Source organism: Labrus mixtus, chromosome 13 (assembly GCF_963584025.1).
Source record: "Labrus mixtus chromosome 13, fLabMix1.1, whole genome shotgun sequence".
In the NCBI taxonomy this organism is placed as follows: Eukaryota; Metazoa; Chordata; class Actinopteri; order Labriformes; family Labridae; genus Labrus; species Labrus mixtus.
Window position 1 is genome coordinate 13,808,923 of NC_083624.1, and position 22,219 is coordinate 13,831,141.

At 39.1% G+C, this 22,219-nt stretch overlaps 1 protein-coding gene across 1 annotated transcript in view; it reads right to left on the minus strand.

Moving 5' to 3' along the window:
- ube2f (ubiquitin-conjugating enzyme E2F (putative)) overlaps window positions 1-22,219 on the minus strand; it is a 47,865-nt gene that overhangs the window by 10,204 nt on the left and 15,442 nt on the right. Inside the window, exons 5-9 of the mRNA XM_061053796.1 lie at window positions 18,027-18,094; window positions 14,597-14,667; window positions 14,306-14,363; window positions 7,166-7,198; window positions 5,667-5,729 (exon numbers count right to left, since the gene is read on the minus strand). Of these exons, the coding sequence (XP_060909779.1) occupies window positions 5,667-5,729; window positions 7,166-7,198; window positions 14,306-14,363; window positions 14,597-14,667; window positions 18,027-18,094 (293 nt within the window). The remainder of the gene's footprint in view (window positions 1-5,666; window positions 5,730-7,165; window positions 7,199-14,305; window positions 14,364-14,596; window positions 14,668-18,026; window positions 18,095-22,219) is intronic.

Below are 22,219 nucleotides of genomic sequence, written 5' to 3' on the forward strand. Positions count from 1 at the left end.
TGAGACCTACAGGGCCACTGCGATCAATAGTCAGGGCAGACAGCTAATAACAAGGACAGAGGCCGGGTCAGGTTGCAGACGGTGTGTGTGTGTCTCCTTGACTTGATAGGGTATTGATCAAAGGGGCTAAGCCACTTGAGGTACCTGACCAAGAATGGAAGAGAAGTTGTCTCTCGGATTGATGAGAAGCAATTAATGTAGAAGTAGAGGATTGAGAATGCAAAGTGGGGCCACTTGACGCATAAACTTTGGAGGTTTACCACTCACAGACCCTCCAAGGTCACATCTTGTCACTCTGTGTGCTTTAGTAGTAGTCAATATCACAGTACAGTACACTGCAGAAAATCTACCAGTTTGTTGGAGATACACTAGCACCATTTTTTAAATTTGATATCAAAATGCTGATGCACTTTTTTCGCACTGCAGGTTTTTTTTTTTTTTTTTTAACCATTTTGCTTCCTGCTAGTTCAGTTTTATTTTTGCCATTTCAAAAACTGACATTTAAATAATGATACTTGCTTCTGGGTGGAGTGTGCAAGGGTAAGAGCCTTTGCACTTTGGATCACACCATTTCCCTTTACTTTTTGTAAGACTAAATATATTACATTTTGAAATAAAAGATGTATCTTAGGGACTGTAAATAAGGATTTATTTAATGGTTTCTGTAACATTCAAGGGACATATCTTCCCTTTTTCCTCTTCAGAAACATGTGTATTTTGATGCTTCTATGCAGAATAATATCAGGCTACACCCTAAAAGCTTATTTAAAAAAAATTTAACTAATCCAGTTTTGAAAACAACTGATATTTTTTTTAATTATAACACCAAGAGAATGTAATGATACTGATTCCAGAATTGGTAATAAGGTCGCTTTTGATTTCACTACATCATGTTTCTAATCTACAACAATACTTCCTTTCATAACACTGTTTAAAATAATCCTATTATTTGTAGTTTAGTGTGAGGGCACTTACTCTTTCTGCTCGTGGTGAGAGAATCAACTCACTGCAGTCAGGTGTGTGTGTGACTGATTGGCTTTGATTAAGCTCAGGTGTGTGGAGTTTATATAAACTCTGGGTCTGCAGTGGTCTGCACTGACTCATTATCTCACTGTCAGAGGTAGTGAGAGGTTCTCCTTGTGTGTTCTCTCGTTGTCTGTGTGTGTAAATAAACACAAACGAAGAACTCCATGTGTATTTGTTTTCCATTGCTAGTCTCTCAGAATACAACTTGCGGTGCTGGATAGTTTTGATGCTACTCCAGGCTTTTGTGTTAACTGTTAAAGCCTCCTGGGTCACTTGTTTGGTGTCAGCTGTGGTTTAGTTCATCATTTTCGTTGAATTATTTAGTTTAGGAAAGCTTGATATGGCTCTATACAATTTATTTGTTTTTCCCCCTCTCCAATCTGTCGTTTGAGATTTCAGACACCCCTGGGTCCGCAAAAAGCCTACGTAGAATTTGAGTGCAATTTCAAATAAGGAAACCGTGAATAGAAATATTTACAAGTGAATCTTTTACTACTCATCTTGTTAAAATGGGATTTCTTGAGTTTCATTAATATACTCTAATTATCTTAACTCATTTACTCTCGTCCTAAGCTTTGGGGAATCGCTTGCTGTCCTTACACCTTAAGACTTTTCAAGCGATTTCAACATTTCATAGTTGAAGTAAAATCATGAGAGTTTTGCTGGAGTTGGGGTGCGCTCCTGTGATCCAAGTTTAGAACTCAATCTGAAATGTATTAAGGCATGTATTGCCGTTACAATAAAAATCTGACATATTTAATATGATCTCAGGTCTTTAAAGAGGTAGCTTGTGGGAGGTTAACTGCTGAGTTTCAGCCTACACACAACATTTGACTGACATTGAGGGCCTTTACTAATAAAATATTAATTAGTCTAACCGTCTAGCAATCCTGGGGCTGACTAGAAGAGTGAAGACATTAAATCATTTTGTCAAGTAAATGTGCACATCCCAAGTTGTTTCACATAAAAAAAGGCTCTTCTATGAATTTGAGACATGGCACAGGGAGTGAAAATGTCAAAGCTCAGTATTTGTTTGTAGTCTTCAGAAAACTTCAGACTAAGAAGAATTGAAGGAGTCACACAGAAAAAATAGGGTGCTTTGAAAAAATGTCTGGATATAAGCCAGAGGATGCACTCCCACTTACACCTGACTGTCTGCAATGGCTGCTACCATGTAAAGTAAGATGAATAGGAAGTATCCAAACTCTGTACTACACCACAGTTCATGCATCGCACAGGTAATACTCAATCTGCACATTTGTTAACTTGACTAGTTTATTCCTTTTTAAGCTTTTGTTACACAGGTGTCTGTGTGCACACACACACACACACACACACGTACAATTCAACAGTCACCACTCACCTACACACACAAGAAATTTCCCGTGAGGATGCTCCCTTTCAACCACTTTAAACAGTGTAAATGTATTCAGAGAGCAGCCACGAGGAGTTCCACTTCACAAACCTCAACACACACACACACACACACACACACACACACACACACACACACACACACACACACACACACACACACACACACACACACACACACACACACACACACACACACACACACACACACACACACACACACACACACACACACACGTGCTGAGACACACTCCCACATCTCCACCCACACACTACGGAAGTTGATTGCAGCAGGCTGGGACTCAGTGGGAGTGGGTCATGGATGGATGGCTCTGTGTTTTCTTTTGTTTTTAGCCCAAGAGACCCACAACAGATCAGTGAGATATCATGAATAAGATAATAAAGAAAATGTGTTTTCACGGCACATGCCAATCGTATAATGTATGTGGACTAAGATTGCAATGCCTCCTTCCTTAACATTTTTGACTTTTGTAAATCTGAATAGTGCATTCAATGAAAAACGAAGATGTTTAATTTAGCCTCCTCGAGAAATATTACTTGCAGGAAATCAACAAGTGACATCATCAATTCTGCACGACAATTTAGTTGCAACAAACAGAATATGTGCATGCAGGAAGTATCAGCTGCAAAGTCATTACATGCATGTTTGTGTATGTGTGTGGTTTTTTGTGCTTTGTGCGAGTTTGTGTCGATGTGTGAGTGTACACAAAGGTAAATCACTTAAGACCTTTTTCACACATGTACAAAACATCTGACAATTTCCAAAATTTTAGAGGGGGGCTGCATGTGTGAACACACAGAGCTGGTTTTTCACCCTGACTTTTCCTGCAAGCTCCGATTGTAACATTTCAGAGCGAGCCAATGTGCTGGAAATAGAAAAGGGATATTACCACGTGTGAGTGAAGTGATGAAGTTTATATCTACTTTCCAGAGTGTTCTTCTGCGCTCCTTTTTGTTTTTACTCAGAAAATGTTTAATTACATCTAGCATTGATATAAAGGCAAAAACTGTCATCATAGCGTCTGGCTTTGTTCTTTGTCAGCCTTCCTTTTAACATCATGGCTTGCCTCCTGAGACCACACCCCCTCAGCCGTCCACCAGGGAAAGTCTACGGCTGTGAGGGACATATGTGAACAAGCAACTCTGGAAGATTTCAGGGAGAGGATGTGTGACATTTGCTTCGGGGTATCTTATGCAATGAATGCTGTTCCTTATGGCTTCAGAGAAACTCTTGAGACTCTTTTCCTTGCTCACAAATGAATGTGCATTTCCGACACCACGAGACAAGGACATCTTTGTGTTTACTTCACCACAGGCTCCCAACTGACGACCTCATCCTACACCGGGGGAATGTCAACTCATCTAAACAATCATAACCTCAGCCACAAACCAGCAATCTTTTCTCACACACTCTTTTTCATTTTCTCCCCTCTCACAAAAAAAAAAAACAGAAAAAAATTGTTCACATCTAATGGGGTCACATGGCAGCTATTATCACACACCGCTGGGCACACCCCAATGCATCGTGGGAATGGGTACTTGCAAAATGCCAAAGGTCAAATATTGTACTTTAAAATGCTTTCAGCTCATCTCAATTCATGCCAAACTAACAGCTACATCGCTGGTCAGCAGCCTCCCTGCAGAGTTACATTAGCTCATTGACAGTCCGGGAAAGAAATTACAAAAAGCAGCACACTGAGAATGTCTGTTTTTTAAACTGTTTTTGACACCATCTGAGTCACTGGTAAAACAAATGGAATGAAAGAGAGATGAGACATGAGATAGAAAATGTGGAGAGAGAAGGAATAACACATTGGTAGTAAATTAGCAAGGGTGCAAATCTTTCAGAAACAGCCTGAATATTTGTTTTGCTCAGAGGAAGGCTGACATTAAACAGCTCAACCCTGTGTCATTGTGTATGCAAAAAAGGCTGAATGGAAAGGCCTTGGTATATAAGAAAATGCAGTTCAAGTTTGCAAAAAAAACATTCACAAACTCATCCCTGAATGTAGATGTGTAGACATCAATACACACACACCTTGTAAATGAGGTTTGAGGGAATTCATAGTTCTAGTTTTGGCTGCTGATTTGACTTACAAATTGGGTAGCCTGCTGTCTACTGCAGAGAATTAAATAGTTGAAGTGCTCTTTATTTTAGAAACACTATATGCACCTGTTCCATATGCAGCCCTTGAACATAGCGTAATAGCTGTTCTCTGCTCAGAAAGGCAGCTGTGTGCTCTTTGTCTTCAGCCCACCATACCAGATTAAAGCACTCTTGACTGATTATCACGTAATCCCACCTACAGAAGCAAGTAGTCACTGAAAGCTGCAGTAGGAAAAAAAAAAAATATATATATATATAGTTTCTGCTGCTGCAGGAAATCTTCACCAAATACATTTTCTATGCATCAACAGGAGCCAGGGTATGAATTTGATTATGGAGTCTCAAAACAAATCTCAGACACTGTGGGGGACTTCACAAGTGAATCATTTGAATGTCAATGAAGAAAGTTACTGTTTTGTTCTTGTGTTTGATGACTTTCTGTACCCTGTGAAGCTGCTAAACATGAGACAACACTGACACCCCACACAACGACAGTCTAACGCCACATCAAAATCAGTTCTGAATAATATCCGCAGGGATGTACTGTACACTCTTAATCGGTCACTCTCTCTTTTCTCTTCTTAGCTTCATCTGTCACCGCCCTCTTCCTCTTAGCCAATGTTAGCTATTGTATCAAACAGTATTAGGGTTGTCATTTTTTGATTCCTGGGGGAGAAAACTCGCATTTGAACTGTAATGAGCATTTCAAATTCAAAATGTATAGTCTATCAGCGCATCAGGCCATCCAGCAGAGGGCGCTCTCAGTGTAACATGACCTTTCATGACCATTCCAATGTGTTAAAATGTTTAGTATCACAGCCCTAGACGAGCTTTGCTGCTTTTAGGCTGGAGGCTGCTATGTGAACTATTGTGAAATAGCAAAGTCGTACACACTTCTCGTGAGATGACCTCAGCCGGATGACAAAGCTAGATAGTACGCTAAACAGGCAATCGGGCCCCGCTGTGGACTTGAGAGAGATGCCATTTTCACTGTTGAAACTTATTATACTATTACATCAAGCCTTTTAAAGGTGTCATATTGTTGCTTTAAACTATATCTGAAGTTCAAGGAGGTCAAGCTGGAGTTACAATCCCAGTGAATGTGTCACTGGTTCTCTTTCACTCAGTGAAGTCTCACCTTGTCTCTCAGATGATGTTCTGCTGCATCGATATTCAACGGGTCATCAAAGTTCAAAAGGTCCTGGAGAATAGACAAAGAGAGAACATTGAAGAAGCTCAAGGTACAGAGAGAAAAGTGAGACAATGTGATTGATTTTGGCCGGATCTCAAATGCTTGTTTATTGCATTAGAGAACTTTTCAGGGTTCAATAATTCTTTTTTCTGTGGCTCAAATTTTGTTATCCAATAAAAAAAAATAAAATAAAAAAAACTGCTGAGAGAGATATTGCCCTGTTCAGCACAATTTGCTGTCTGCAATGTCAACCCAGATTCTGCAAACAAAGCAAACACAAAGCCCTAATTATGCCGCTGCCTTCGAGATGCCGTGCACAACAAGAAGAAAAGTGTTATTAGAGAGATAAAAAAAAAAAAAAAAAAGGAGGATGGCCTGAGAGGTTGTTTCCTGATTAAGAGGTAAGATTCAGGGCAGGAGCATACATCAGTGCGGATTACCATCTCCATTATCACCATCGCACAGTTCTGACCCGGGGAAGTTTCTAAAAATGAAATCGATGATGCATTTATGCAAGCTTGGATTAGCTAATTGTGCGTATTTTGGGCTAAGCTAAAGATAGCTGAACAGGCTAGCATCAAAATGATTAGAAAATATGTCCATACTAACCTCCATATGTAACTGTATAAACATCAAATAAAATAATGACTTTTTTTCATCTGATATTTAAAGTTTTTAGAATAAACTCCTTTAAACAGTCTATAGATTGTCATATTCTTCTGAATGTATAATTCTTTTTAAATTAGCTTAATTTGAGCTTCATGTAATTATTTTTTTTCTTGTTCTTCTGCCTTATCATCTCAATTTGTTCTTTGTGAATGATTAATTCCCCTCAGTCAGTAGTTGCAGTCTTGAGGCAGCTTTAATTAAAGATAAAAAGTAGTAATGGTCAAAGTTGAATTAATCAAAAATGGTGTGCCGATCTTATTTGCTTCTTTTGCCTTTTTTTTTGTATTTATTTTGGATCCAGCACACTTTAAAGCGAGGTACATGCTACAAGATAACCAGACCAATTTTGGGCTCGATTTCCCCCCCCCCCCCCCAATCCACCCAAAGTCAGCACAAGGCCCGATTATCTGATGGTTCCAAAGATTATGATGAACATTTAAACGGGAGCTTCTTGGTGTGTGGATCTGGTTTTCTTCTTTTTCAGGTTGAACTAATCATATTAGTGTAACCGTAATGATCACATTACAGTTAAATGTGATTCAGATCACTTATTTCTATTAAGGAAGATACATGTCTGATTTTGACAGATGTGAGGAAAAATGTGCGCACAGATCCAAGTTTTACACAACATCTTTAAATAATCAGAAACTATAAAATATTCATGTACGTGTTGTTTACTGCCATGATCAAATCAGAGAGCATTGTGCATTTTAGATCAATCAGTTTAGTGAAAAAACAAATCCCCTGTACGCAAAGTTAAAACAAGCCAAACTTACGGTAAACAAGGAGTTCAATCCCCAGACAACATCCTGGAGAGAACAAATGGAGAAAAAAATATATATACATCAGCATGTCAAATTGTAAAAACAGTTTAAATACAGAATGAAAGCATTCAGACATTGTGCACGAGAAGAGCCGAGACTTATACCAGCCTGTCAGGATCAAAAAGCAAGAAAAGAAACACACTGTTATGATGCAGAGATTAAACACTCGAGGGAGGCTCCAATAATTATTTCATACCCAATATTTGACTCCTTTGTATTTGTAGATGATGAAAATGTTTATATTAGCTGGCTATTATATATATCTTTTCCACAAATATTTGATAACCGCATTTAAGGGATCAACACAATAAATGTATATTTTGGTATCTGCCCCAAAAATCCCATATCAGAGGGGACCCTATTTCTCAGAGAGAATGCAGTCAGGGTCACTCACTTAGACTGTAACACCTGGAAGGTTGTGTCTGTAACCAGGGGATAAAAATCTAATTGTAAATGAATTGAAGTTATTTGTTGTTTCAGAAAGAGGTGTTTTCTTTCTAACCACAGAAATGACGTGAAAAAATAGCCCATCAATGGTGGTCTTGATTTAAGATCCCGAGTCTGCGTAGTCCGAGACCGAGACAAGGCAGAGTAAAAATGCTTTCGATTCCAAGACGAAAACGAGACCTTCAAAAAGTGGTCTTCAGTGGTTATGAGTACTACAACACAACTGTACTGTAGCCTGGAAGCTACAGTATGTGAATGGAAAAACAATATCCTAATTGCCTTTTATCATCGCAGCTAACGACCTTCATTATCCCTCACATTATACTTACAGGAAAATGCCAGCAGCAACATGATTAAGTAATAGAACAGATAATGCAGAACAGGAGCTGTAATTCACTGGGAGCTGCTGTGAACAACCACTGCTTGTTCATTGATTGACAATTTCAAGGTAATGCTTTCTTGGCTTCTATTCAATTATATTTCACTCATTCCAAACACTTGTGCAGAAATCATTTACATAATGGAGGGAAGCTTTGAACCTTGAGTATTTAAGATAAGCAGCAATTGGCAAAATGTCTGTTCTATCAACTGTGCCTGTAAGAAATTAAATGGAAATAATCTTAGACAGAATTCCAGGCTGAACTCCTGAATGTCTTTCAGGCCTGTGTACTAATCCAAGAAAAAAAAGATTGACCGGAGGGCTCACCAGTTCAAGTCCAGGTTCGGACCAAAGTGCTATATTGAGTTTGATCTATAATGTTTTACACATGTTTAAATGTTTCAAAACAACGAACAGTTTCCATATAATCATAACTACATGATACCACAGTGCATGTTAGAACTCTAGAAAGTCACTGCATCAAAAAGTAATCTAAATGTGTTTTTCTTTTTTAGTTTGAAAGATGTTCTGGAACTGTTTCACAGCCAACAACAAATTTATTCAAACAAAAAAAAAAAACAGCTGTGACCTGCACCACTCTTTCCTTTGTGCATTGCATCGTGGGAGGAAGGTGTGCATGAGCAGAAAACAGAAACATTGCACCACTGCATTTAGTTTGTAGTTATGTGTGGTTGTTATATACTCATTTTGGTCTTTTAGGGTTGAGAACAATGAGACATTTTCAACACTTCTTTGAAAAGTTTCTTCACCATTCCATACAGGATAAAACTGGCTTTATAGCTGATGTCATTATGAAAGAACTCAACATATTGGACCGTCCTCAGCTGGAAACATTTGAATGATCTCTTACTATTTTGACTTTAACTATGCAATCTGTTTAAAGGTCCAAATATGTAAGATATCTATAATCTTACAATATCATCAAAGATTGAAGTGCTGCTTCTCTAACAACTTTGCAGCAGCCAGTATGTCCTCCCAAGTTTTCGATTCCGGCGCAGAATGGTCTGTATTTGTTTTGACCAGAGAAGTAGGCAGCACCCCACACGGCCGTTTTGCCCTTTGCCGCTCTTTTTGCCTGGCAAACACCAAACCGACAGGTGCTGCAGCAATGGAAGCGGACAAGCAAACTGGTTGAGATATACCTGATTCTAACCGACCAAAAAAGCCTCTGCATTTTCTAATAAGCTCCACAAACATTAATGTGGTAAAACTAGGATAAATACAGGAGATGCTTTTAAAAATGGAGAGAGGTTAGAAAGCGACATAGCCACCTGTATGAAGATTGACTTTAGGGAGGAGAGGGTGGGGGGGGGGGGGGGGGAGACAGCTCTATCCCAATGTTTTGAATTTGGACTGCAAAGCCTTTTTTAAATGCTAGGTGTCAGAATTAAATATTGGTCCGTTAACTTTGCAATCTGTTCGTAAACCGGTCAACAGTTTGTGTGAAAACGTTCGCAATACTGATGCAAATCTGGAACACATTTTCTTCACTGAGCCTTAAACATGCACCATACAATATCTACCCTGTTTAACAAAGCATGTTTTGTATACTTATATTTGTAGATATTGTTCATATATTCAATTCCATGAGCATGTACAGCTAATTCATCTTCAGATCCTCTTGTTGATTATTCTATCATTTCCAACGTATATTTGTATTCTATATATATTCTATGTTTCCTACTGCTATGTTGTGCAACTGTGATGACCGAATTTCCCCCTAGGCTTAAAGTATATCTGATTCTGATTTCCCTTTCCTTAGTAACTGTCGTTACTATGGTCACACACCTAGCAACAGCCAGAAGTCAAAAAAGTTTAGCCATCATAGAGTCTGAATGCAGTTTGCATGTGTATATATAACATCAATTCAACAATAATAAAGAGGAAGTCATAACCAGTCAGAACTGTTCTTTTGTAACCTGTTTTTCAAAGCTTTGCACATGAAATGTGTGTTGAATAAAAGTAATTGTTGCGACGGTATTTTACGTGACACAGGGTGTGTGGGCATGTGTGTGTGTGGGCTGAAGAGGAGACAAGTGGTGACCAGCAAAGAGGGACATCATCACCCACTCCAACACTAACACAATCCTTTCTGACTCACAGCTTTTTGCACTTACCTTTTCTCACATATATTTTGTGCACTCACCGTGACACTCACTGACACACATAAAAACATAGTTTCCGGCAGAGTATCGCAACGCAGCAGGCTCCTTTCCAATCCCTAAGCTGTAAGCCTCCCAATGCTAGCTGTGCTTTCATCTCAACTTTGCAGTAAACTGATACAGAAGCCTAAATACATGTATCTGTACAGCAAAATGTAGAATAAATAAATTCATACCAATTACATGAAATCTACAATACCAACCGGAGTCCTCCGTAAGCCTGACTTATGTGCTCATTGGTTATTATTGCTTCAAAAATGCAAAAAAATACATAAAGATAAGCACCTAATCAGTATGCAAAGCTGCTTTCTGCACCAAGCCTTCTTAGAATCAAGGCTCAGGGGAAAGTATTCAAGGGATTTAAAACAACAACTGAGACTTACTGCATTCTAAAACACGAGGGGGGGGGGGGCTTGTTTTTTAAGAGCAAGATATTGATTGAAAAATGTAATTACAAACATAAAGTTCACAAATTTCACAAGAAAGCTTTGAAATGCTGTTAAATTTAAAAACATTAAAATATTTGAGGTGGTTTTATGTTTACCACTGGCTCACGTTGACAACTGTACTTGATAGTCTGGTGGGTCAGAGTAAGAAAAATCTATTCACCAGAAAAGGAAGGCAGGATGTAGGGAAGGGAAATGATTCTTATAGAATTTGTATGCATAAACAAAGTCTCTAAATAAATGAATGAGGAAAAAGGGAATCAAATAACATCTTGACATCTCATGAAACAGGTGATAATAAGGCATCTTTATGCACAACAACCCACTGCCACATCCTGAAGAGTGGAGATCCATACCTTGAAGTGTTTTGCTATGATACAAAGTAGGTGATTCTTTGCATACAAATACATTTCAAATAAACAACTGCATAAACCTTCTGTTTTTTCTCTCATTTTTTGCAAAAAAGTGAAAATCACAGCAGTTATTCAGACATAGTTCCCGTAGAAGGGGGTAATATTTAAGTGAGCTAGTTTGGTCTTTGGTTGGTATAACATGACAGTGTTTGTTTTCTGATGTAACCAGGTCTGACCAATATGGCATTTTTGGGGAGAAAGAAATCTGATACCGATATATATCGGCCAATAATTTTTTTTAGATCTATGTTCCATCTGTAGAGATAGATACACACATTTATTGCATATATCGCTCACATGCAGTTATCAAACACTTGTGGAAAAGATGGTCACTCAAGTTAGAAGTAACTGAGCATGTACGTGCATCACCACTTGACACTCTGGAGAGTGATAATGCTTGTTGTAATCCATATAGTGCCCTCTGCAGGTGACAGCCAAAAAGAGAACTGATAGTGTAATACAATGATATGCTATTTGACAGGTGAATAAATCTGCTGCATATCTGCCATAAAATTAGCCGATACCAATAGTGACTGGATAGTCTAATATTGGCCAATATTATCTGTTGGCTCTAGTTAGGTGTGTCATGCACAAATCACAAATATTCTGTTGGCAAACTTAAACAAATTGTGAGGTGAATATGAGCATTCAGGGACACCTAGCTGACCAACAACTCCCTCTGGGCTTGTTGTTTTTTGCTCTGTGTTCATACGGGACAGGACGGCAATTCCTTCAGCTTGTTTATGTTTCACTCAGAGGCTCAAACATGTTTCATGTACGTGAACCCCCTCCCTGTTCAACCCTTAGCCCTGCCACCACACGGGGGAAAAACAGACTGCCACGCCCACTCAGTGTTGCTGTTAGTAGAAGCATCATGGCAGAGTTTGACTGCAAGACTACAATTAAAGGAGAACCAACAGACTTTAAAAACCAGAGAAAATACTTCACAGAAATAAGTACCAAATCAACTTTAGACTGCATATCTGAATGGAGATCAGACGTAGAAATTTGGTCGGAAGACTAAGTTAGGGGTGGGGGAGGAGGGGAAGTGGTGCACTAGGGACAGCTTTGTTTTGGTTTAAGAGAGTGGTTTTGAAGTGCTACATCTCCAGTAAATCTACTCTGAAAGTTGCATATTATAACTTTAAAATCTGTACCCCCTGTAATTATTTTGGTTTGTGTGTCAACATAAGAGAGGAGGGAATCACAATATTTTTGTCGGCTCAATCATTGGCTCAGTTGGTTCAAATGTTATTTCAGATGGGCTGCTGAATGGAAGCATTTTGGATCAAAACAGACAGAATGAAGAAAATTATATCATGCAGAGTGAAACCCTAATGTGTTCAGTGATATGGGTTACGATGACATTCCAATATAACAAACATTATCTGGTTTGACAGTTTTCCATTATGCAGTATGTGTACTACGAACAGCAGGATATGGTTTGTCTGAAAACCGAGGAAGAAGACGAACAAGTAGGCTCATGTGTGCAAAACCACAGCAGAATGAGACAAACGAGGGGGGGGGGGGGGGGGGTCCTGCTTCAAACAAACTTACACAAGTAGTAGAACTCTTAAGAATGAGACACATCCTGACAATAACCTCAAGAGCAGCAGAATTTAGTGGATGGCCCTTTAAACATGTTGGGCGGCAATTGTGCTTCAGCACAGTACGGGACAACTGAGCCTATATAGTGTGCCCTTAGAGTTTAAGAGAAACTTTCCAGAAGCAGAGATTCACCATTCAAATATATTTAGTTCCACACTCGAGTTTCTTTAGAGCATCATTTTAGTCAAATCTTCAATATGAATAGTAGAGGGCGGCCTTGCTTTTATTCCTTACAGACTTATTCTTAACCACTCTCAAATGGTGCTCTGCTGAGTGAAGAGTAAAGCTTAAGTAGTCAAGGCGCTCTTTTATGAGCTGCTGAAAAGGCCTTTGTTGTAAAGTTTATCTAACATAGCCCTGCGAAGGATTATTCATTGTGTACTGAGAGGATTTCACTGTGTTTTCAACAGCACTCCGCAGTCCTGCTTGAACCCTCATTGAGTCAGTTTAAGAGGGTAAAGAAACAGGTGGAATATTAAGAAGGTGTTTTGTCAATGAGTGTCATCCTCAGGTCTTTTGTGCTCTAGATTACCCAGTCTGTGAAGACTAAGGCTTTGCTGTATTCATTTCATACATCTTCTTAAAGATTTGAGAATAATGCATTGTTACAAGATCACAGATATCCAAGTTTCTGTCACTGCAGAAGTAACTTTAAAACAGCGAGGTCATCTGGCACTACTACCAGCCGATGTCCCTGACGCCCAGCCACCCTGTCAGACTGCGTCGTCCCCACAACCACCGCGCATCCTCATTCATGCACGACTTGCTCCGACCTCCACCTCAGCGGCCAGGAAGTGTGAACAACAGGGACGTGAGGAATACAAAGGAGAAATACTTCCTGCATATTATCCCATCTCCCCTTTTCTTCTGTAACGTAACAAAGAGTACTGTCTTCTACCTGCTCTTTTTTAATATTAAATAACAAAGAGTAAGTTCTTTTACATGCTCTTTGTAAAGCGCCCCGAGATAACATTTATTATGAATTGGTGCAAATACAGATTGATGATTGATTGAAAAGTTCTATAGAGACATGGGTTTATTAAAAAACGTGTTTACAATGTATTTTATGTCACACTACAAAGACAGTAAACATAGGGGGTAGTGAGAAGTGATACAAAACAATCCATATATCTCCCTGGACGACTTCTGATTACCATAAATAAAGCTTCTACGTGTCTGAGGGAATTATATGCTTTTTTTATTATTCCATGAAGGGTTTTTGTGTGATGTTGTTTTATATGAAATAGAAAAACTTCATGTGGTAGAACTGTGAAATAATGTTTAAATCTGCTACTCTATTTTGTAAGATTTAAATATATGAAAAGCTGCAAATGTCAATTCTTCTGCAGAATGGTTGAAGATGCTGTAAGAACAAGTTGGACCCTCGAAGAGAAACAAAAGGTTGCTGCCATGCAGAGTGGTGTAAAACTGTCCCATTAGAGTGAAGCCATCATCCACACTTAAAAACAGATAAAGAAAAACTTGCTCTAAAGAAAATCCACAATAAAAAGCTCTAAAAGAACTGATTTATATATTTTTTTTAAAAAAGCTGCAACATACTGTAAGCTTTAGAAGCAAATTCTGTTTAAAAAAAAATTAAAAAGCAATTAATATACCTTTAATGTTCTGGTGGGGGCCCAGCCTGTGCCGTCAATAGAGTGTTCCCGCAATAAGCTGTATGAAAAAAAAAAGGCCAAAAATTGTCAATACGTGTTATTTCCCAATGAACTGATGAAAAAAATACATATTTGTGTAAAATAACAGATTTCTAGTGTATGGGAGTCATTTATTCTATTTACTTTGTAAGCAGTTAGAACAATACTGCACTATGAATGAATAGAACAGATGAGCTAACGACGGAAGGTTTTTCATCAGTGACACAATGAAGAAGGTGTGGACCACATTACCTCAAACAGATCTCTCCATTCTCTGTGATGTTAGGATGCCATATTCTGGTCAGACATCTCACTTTAGGAGGCTGCAAGGTCACAGGAGGGGGAGAAGTCAGAGTGTGGACAGAGAAACACATATTCTATGATAACTTTAAGCTGTCAACAAACTTGAAAAAAAAACTCAATCCAAAACATGGGTTTCTTTAGTAGAGTGTGTGGTGGTGTCTGCAGAGACCCTGTCCTATGTCTGGATTTTGATGTTTTGTGTTGCTTTGGTTGACCCTGGACTTTTCTGGGCGGGGGTCTCTTGTGTTTCCCCCAGCCAATGATCCAGTGTTTCCCTCAGCAAGTGAATTTAGGAGTCTATACAATTCAGCGATTGGACGCATTTCAAACCGGTAAATATGAAGGATGTGGAAATGGTGGCAAGGAAGGGAAAATATTATCACAGTGAGGCAAAACGCCAAGAAGCTTGTTCCAAAACAAGGGTGAACCTTGTGTTGACTTCTACCTGTGGATGCAGATACTTTCTGTTGGACAGGCAGGTGCCAAACACAGGTGGTTAGCTTGTGCTAGCGTGCGGTAGCTTGCAGTGTAGGTACATGCAATAAATGTGCACACTACGTCCTGCAGTGGGTGTGCAATTCTGGGGGCGATGAGCCCAGTAGGAGGGGACCAGTTTGATTGTTGCGTTTACAAGCTGCAACCAACAATGCTAACTGACTCTACCTTTAACATGTTTTAAGTTATATGCTTTTTCTGATTAGACATGGCCTCAGATAAGGATTTTGAGGATAAAAAAATACATTTTGTAAGCAGAAAGAAGCATGAGAAGAGAGTGGAATTTGCAACCATAACAGCAGTGTCACTGCTGGACCTCTATATAAATAAACAGATAAATATACATCATTTAACTCTAGTGTGTTTTGCCATCTCTTGTGTTTATGTTGTGATTCTTCAGTCATAATTAAACAGTCCTCAAAACTCCATCGCTGACAGATGGTTTATTTGCTGTGTTTGGTCAACATGGACTGTGCCGTCTGTGTCTGAGGACAGAGGACAGTGGATGGGGGGGGGGAGAAATAGGCCTGAACTGACCACAACACAATCCTAGCTTGCATTATTCATTGTTAATTATCTATTTATAAACACAAAGGACAAATACAAAACAACACAACTGCTGTTACCATTTTTTATTGCTGCTGCTATTTTAGTATAAATATTCATCCCTATCTAAATATTTTATTTAGACATGTCTATTGCTGCTACTGTGTACAGTATATTATTTGTATACATGTATAACTTTTTTTATTTTAGTTTTTGTATCTGTGTGCTGTTCTATCCTTTGGTGTTACCTGCTGCTGAAATCTCAATTTCCTGAGTGAACCTTCCCAAGGGATTAATAAAGTTTTGACGGGTAAATCAGATTATCATGTAACAGCCCACATGGCAGGTCGATGATGACTGTACCTGGAGAATCCTAACTATCACATTTGAGGTTTCCTAGACCCACAACAAGGTCTTACAAGCTGTGTTGCTACTGCTGTTCTTTCTGTTAATAGAATCGGAAATATAAAGCTTGGGTTACACAGGCACGGTCAGTTAATGACTAATAATAGCTATCAAATGAACCAAATGCCAGTCAATTGCAATACATTAAAATGCAAATAGGCCTATTTGAGGTTCCTGATAAGCTGATAAAGCCGATCTTTGAAGCGAAGGACGTCAGCTTCCGTTGACCTGACAGACACGTAAATAGACTTAGCTGATATTTTGTGATTACGTGTCCATCAGGCTGTCTGGAGGAAATAATCCAACGTGAATTTATTTTGTTTTTGTCAGCCAGACACAACAACAAGGAACGTGCAGACGGCAGTTTAGCAGTGGATTGTTCATCTTCTCTTTAGGGAGATTTAACAGCGGCACATCTGAGTGTGCTTCTGCCTTTTACAGTTGAATATTACACTGTCTTTAGATATTGTAAAACATTGTATATAGTTCAGTAGAAAGAAGGGATTTATCGATGGAAGTTAGCATACTTTTGTTTACAGCCATTTTTTGTCCTGGAGCCCAACATTTCGAATCTCTCCCAGGGGGTCAGTTCTAGCCCGTGCTAGGGATGGGCAACTCTGGTCACGTTAAGGGCCACATTCATTTAATTCTCACTGCCAGGGGACCAAATTGTAGGACACAAAAACAATTACAGTCACTTCTGTCTCAAATTTACCAGTGATCAAATATTATTACCGGCAGATTTTGTCATGTTTTCTTCATGTTTCCAATTAATTCATATGTAAAAATTGACCTGAGGGCCACGTTGAGGGTTGATGGGGGCTGCATGTGGCCCCCGGGGCCGTCAGTTGCTCACCACTGCACGTTGGTCTTTTATCAATAGAGGTCCATTATGTTGGACACCTTATGCTTTTGAGGGAGGCTGTCAGCTCTTTGTATTGGGTGTAATGTGTAAGTGCACAATCATAATGTATTTTTGGGGCGGTGAACCTCACAGACAGAAACCCATTTACACCTCAGTCCTACCCTGAAGCCTGTGTGTATGAAGAGAAATCAATGAGAGGCTGTTCAGGATGGACTGTTGCAATGTGAACAACTACAAGATGCTACCAGGTTGTTGACAGCTTTTTGTCAATTAATTGGATGTGCAGGCTAAAAGGCATGAAAATAAGAACTACCTCCTTTGATAATTACATTCCATAATTGCAATTGGAGTCAGGAGTACCATTCCCCTGGCTCGCTTGTGCAATTTAACCCCATTATGCGTTTAACTGGACTTTATCTGAGGTAAAATGGAGATAAGAGAAACCCTTCCGAAACGTCACACTGCTTTTCCATTCCATTATTTACCATTCTCAAGCAGGCACCATAAACGGCAACAGATTGCTGCATGTAGAGGGAACAGTGTTTGTTTGCTTAAATGTGTAATAAAAGACTCAGACGATAGACAACAACGCAAAGCATAAATACATGTGCAAAGGTAAATACAGGCACAGACAAAAGACGCACATTCACACAGGCAAACACATGCTGGCACGGTGAGATAAAGCCTGCGGAGCGAGAATGGATGGAGGAACAGACAGAGGTGAAAGAATGATGCAGTGCATTTTTTACTCAGGAGACAAAAAAAAAAACATTTGCAAGATTCAAACAGAGCACCTTGACTTTCATTTCTGAATTTGAATTGATGAAAATGTCACCGTTTTCGTTGGAACCAGCAGATAATAATCTGAAGGCACCACGTCTTTGTCCTAGCCTGATTCATACACAAAGAAAAAACAGGCCAGACAGAATAAACCAAATTCTGATAGCAAACAGGAAGGGAGGTTAGTTTGACAGACCAGAACAGGAAGCTCCCACCTAAAGCTGACAGGCAGGTGGTCAAATACATAAACATACACATAAACAATTGATAGAAAACTGGACCACTTACCACCATGTTATAGGCTTCGGGGACGTCGATTTCAAACTGAAACCTTCCACTTTGGTAGTAACCCTCATCTGGAAGCAGATTCAGGAAGATGAAGAAGAAGAAGAAGAAATGTTTAATGACAATCATCAATTTGTACTTCCTGTAAAGAAGGCCTCCAAAGTCACCACTGCTGTTAATGGTTAAGAAACATGTACAGGTTAGGGCAGCCATCAACTTAAACATGAAGACTTAAAACTAAAAAGACACCACTAATGCCTGGCCCATGATTTTTAACCTCTGTATAGATTTTGAAATGTGAGAGACCCCACATGTGACCAGGGCTGTGTAAAAATATCAATTCATCAATGCACTGCAATTTATAATTTGCCCCAATTCAATATCGATTCAGAAAATCCTGAAATGGATTATTTCCTATGTAATGAAGTCCCTCTCCTGTGGGGGGCGCTGTGGGTGTCGCAGTACTGTGATTTGCGTTCTACAGAGGCCCCACTCAACTAAACAACGTCTGTTGTTTATTCAACAAAATGGCCACAGCGATGGGTAGTCATTTGAAGTAAGGGCCTCAAGCAATTGAAGCTGATGTTTGGACACATTTTAGATTGCGATGTAAAAGTGGAACAGAAGAAGTCACGTGGTGTGTGAGCTGTGTCAGTCAGTATTTAAATATAAAAACAAGATAATCAAACCTACGCAACCACTTGAGCAGACTCCACACAGAAGTTTTAAAAAATTGAATGAATGATTGAATGACTCTATTTCAATCTAAAAATTAAAATAAGATGATAAAGAACAACTTTACGTGTACTTGACTTTTTCCACATAATTACAGCACAGTTAGGTTTAATACTTTGGTGTTGTTAGTTCAGCTCAGGCACAGATGTTGCTCTTTAGAGCCGACTTTCCTTTATGTTTTATCCTTTGTTTACTAAAGAATCATGCAACAGTGAAATACATCTTGGAGTCAGTTTGTTCTAAACCAATACGAATAATAGACACATTCTCATGTGACAAATATCAGAAGGTATTAAGGGTTGCATTGAACATGTTTGAAATGAATCATTTTAAATCAGGGCTCCTCAGACGTCCTTTCACCCTCACCATCTGACATAAACAGAAAATGTGTTTAAGCCTTTACAACCATAAAATACTTTATTTAAGATCTATGGAAGGAGAGAAGGTCCATGGCCCTGTTATCCTGTAGTGTGTATCCTGCTTAACCCAACTTCAACAGAAAACTACCCAAAGCAGTAGAGCCGTAGATTTTCACTTGAATGTTATGTCCCCACACACATCCATAAATACCAAAGAGTCCTCAAGTGCTGCCTGCAATGAAAACAGGTCAGAAGGTGCATCCTTTATGGGCAAACGGGCAATGGTCATTTCTTCTTCAATGAAAAATTAAAACCAAACTAAGCCCCAGGTGTTGCTTTAAGACTTAAAGGAGCTAGGGTCATATAAAATGCAATTGCTGTTAAAAAATAGATGAAGCTCAATGGTGAGTTGCTAAAGCTCCCTGGGAGTCGATATGGGGTTCTTTTTTATTGGTGGCACTCAACATTGAAATCCAGGAGGAAGCTGAAATATGAAAATAATTGTATTGTGTTGAGTAGAATGTTACATCCCTCGCCATCCCTAAACCACCTCAGCCAAGACAGGAGACTAAATGGACGCACCTTTTGAAAGAACTGAAGCTGTAGCTTGGAGCTTGTTTAGAGGGATTGACTCCTCAAAGTGAAACCATACATTCAGACATAAGGTCAGAAATAACACAAGCTTTAAAACTCAAAGAAAGAAGAAAGAAAGGGTTCCACACATATGTGAGCAGAAAATACAAATCAGCATTGAAATACTTGAAGTCAATTGCAGTGGCATCTGTTAGGTCTTTAAATAAGATGCCAAACGTACACAGTCCTTCTCCCTTCAGCTCTGTAGCATTTTAAAGCCTATTAAAAGGCTTGTTTAGGATATGGAATCTGTCATTAATTAGTTGGTTTAACATTCAGTGATGTGAAAGGTTTTCAATGAATTGATTCCCGGGACCCACAGGTGCTCATTTCATTGGGTCCCTGGGAAATTATGTTCCCTAAAATGAATGCAATCAATACAATTTCAAATAAACACAGTTTTGGGTCCACACTTTTCAGAAAATGCTTTTTATCTTGATGATCATGGCCTCAAGCTGCATGGTGGTGCAGTGGTTGGCACGACCATGCGTTCCTGCATGGTTCAAATCCCCAGTCAGACAGGAGCCTTCTGTGAGGAGTTTGCATGTTCTCCCCTTGCATGCGTGGACTGGGTTCCCTACTCAGGCTTTCTCCCACGGTCTAAGGACATGCTCATTAGGTTAATTGGTGACTCTAAATCGTCCGTAGGTGTGGATGTGAGTGTGGTTGTTTGCATGTCGGCCCAGTGACTGACTGGAGACCAGTCCAGGGTGTAACCCCGCCTCTCGCCAAATGACAGCTGGGATCAGGTCCAGCACCAGCGCAAACCCGAACTGGACAAGCTACATACATAATGGATGGATGAATGGTTCCAGCCTCCAGATTGTCATCCCCATTGAGCTCGTGTTACAGCTCACTCAGGTGGACTGACACTTTTTGAAACTCACAGTATGACTGACCTCAAGAAAGTGAGAGCAAGACATAAAGAGGAAAAGAAATAACTTTGTAAAAAGCAAAGTCATCATTTAACTCTCTGTGCTGTATTGACTGAGCACCCAGAATCCAGATTTGCATATTTTGTCTGAAATTTCATTGCTCAGCAGTCTTGCATGGACCAATATCAAAATCAACTCTGCAGAATAGTTTGTAGGATCTCATTTACATACGTATATGGAGGGTCAAATGTGTAAGTGACAGCTTTATGAAAATGATCAGAGTTTTATCAATGAAAACATGATGCTATATTATTGGTGGATGCTTTTAAGAAGATGTTAAATGACTGGAGACGGACACATCTGGCTGTAGATGTTCTTCCTGATGTGTTTGCGGATGATCTTGATTTGTGATGTGTTTTTTAATGTCTAATAATGTTTTTGTTTTTTTTAATGTATTTATATGTTTGACTGCTTGGTGTTTGTTTGAAACTCTGTAAATTGTGCTGCTGCTTGTATTGGCCAGGTTACTCTTGAAAAAGAGATTTTAAATCTCAACGAGATTGTCTTTCCTGATTAAATAAAAGAAATACAAACACTTTACGTTTCAAAGACAACGATGTTTCTACCCGCACATTCAAAAATTACATAGACAAGTATCTCTGTCTCATCTTTGTGTGCTCACATTGAGTAACTGAGCAATCCGAGATAAGCGTCTCACAAAAGGCCCTTCTAAACCGCACTGATCCCATTCCCTTTGACAGAGACACAGACAGAGGTTCAATTTAATGAGACCACACACAAACAGTCTCCCATGTAAAATATATGAGAAGAGACAGGGATAGAGGGCAACAGCTTGACCGAGTGTGAGTAGAGAAAAATGAAAAAAAACCAAATATGTCCAGACTACGATATGTTAAAATACAAACGGAGAAAAAAAAACAAATGGAAATAAATCTACTGACTAACAGCAGCATAAAGAGGTCATGAATTATTCATGAGAGTCTACAGTGCACTGGAACGATCAGTCTGTAATGTCACTAGATACTGGGCGCAAACACACACACACACAACCTACTGTAACACCTAAACTCCAAACTTTCAGGGTAAATGATTTCAAATGCCAGAAAGACATTAAACAATTTAAGGTAAACCACAATTGGGACTAAAAATGTATAAGCGATATTAAAATGTAGTTCAGTCTGAATCAGTGTTTTGTTAACTGTGAGGAAATAATTGATTTTCTGCTTGAATACACATGTGGAGCTCAAAAGCAGAGCACACCTAACAGAAAAATCACTGAAAATCATATTCCTAGACAACATGATCACATACCGTATTTAAATTGCTTCCTGGACTGTTTTCATTTTCAGCAAATGAATCAGAGAAAATAATCACAATAATGTCAACAATGTGTGCTAAAATCACATATCTACATCTCACATTCATGTGGCTGCTGTGAATTTCAATGTGTGATTTCTCCTGTAGGATGGAAAAGTGAGGCAGAGTAGGTAGAGTGAGACGGGTATTCATGAGCCCGGAATGAGCTCTGAAAGGCTTACATTCAAGAAGAATATGGTGAGATGTACCAGAAAGA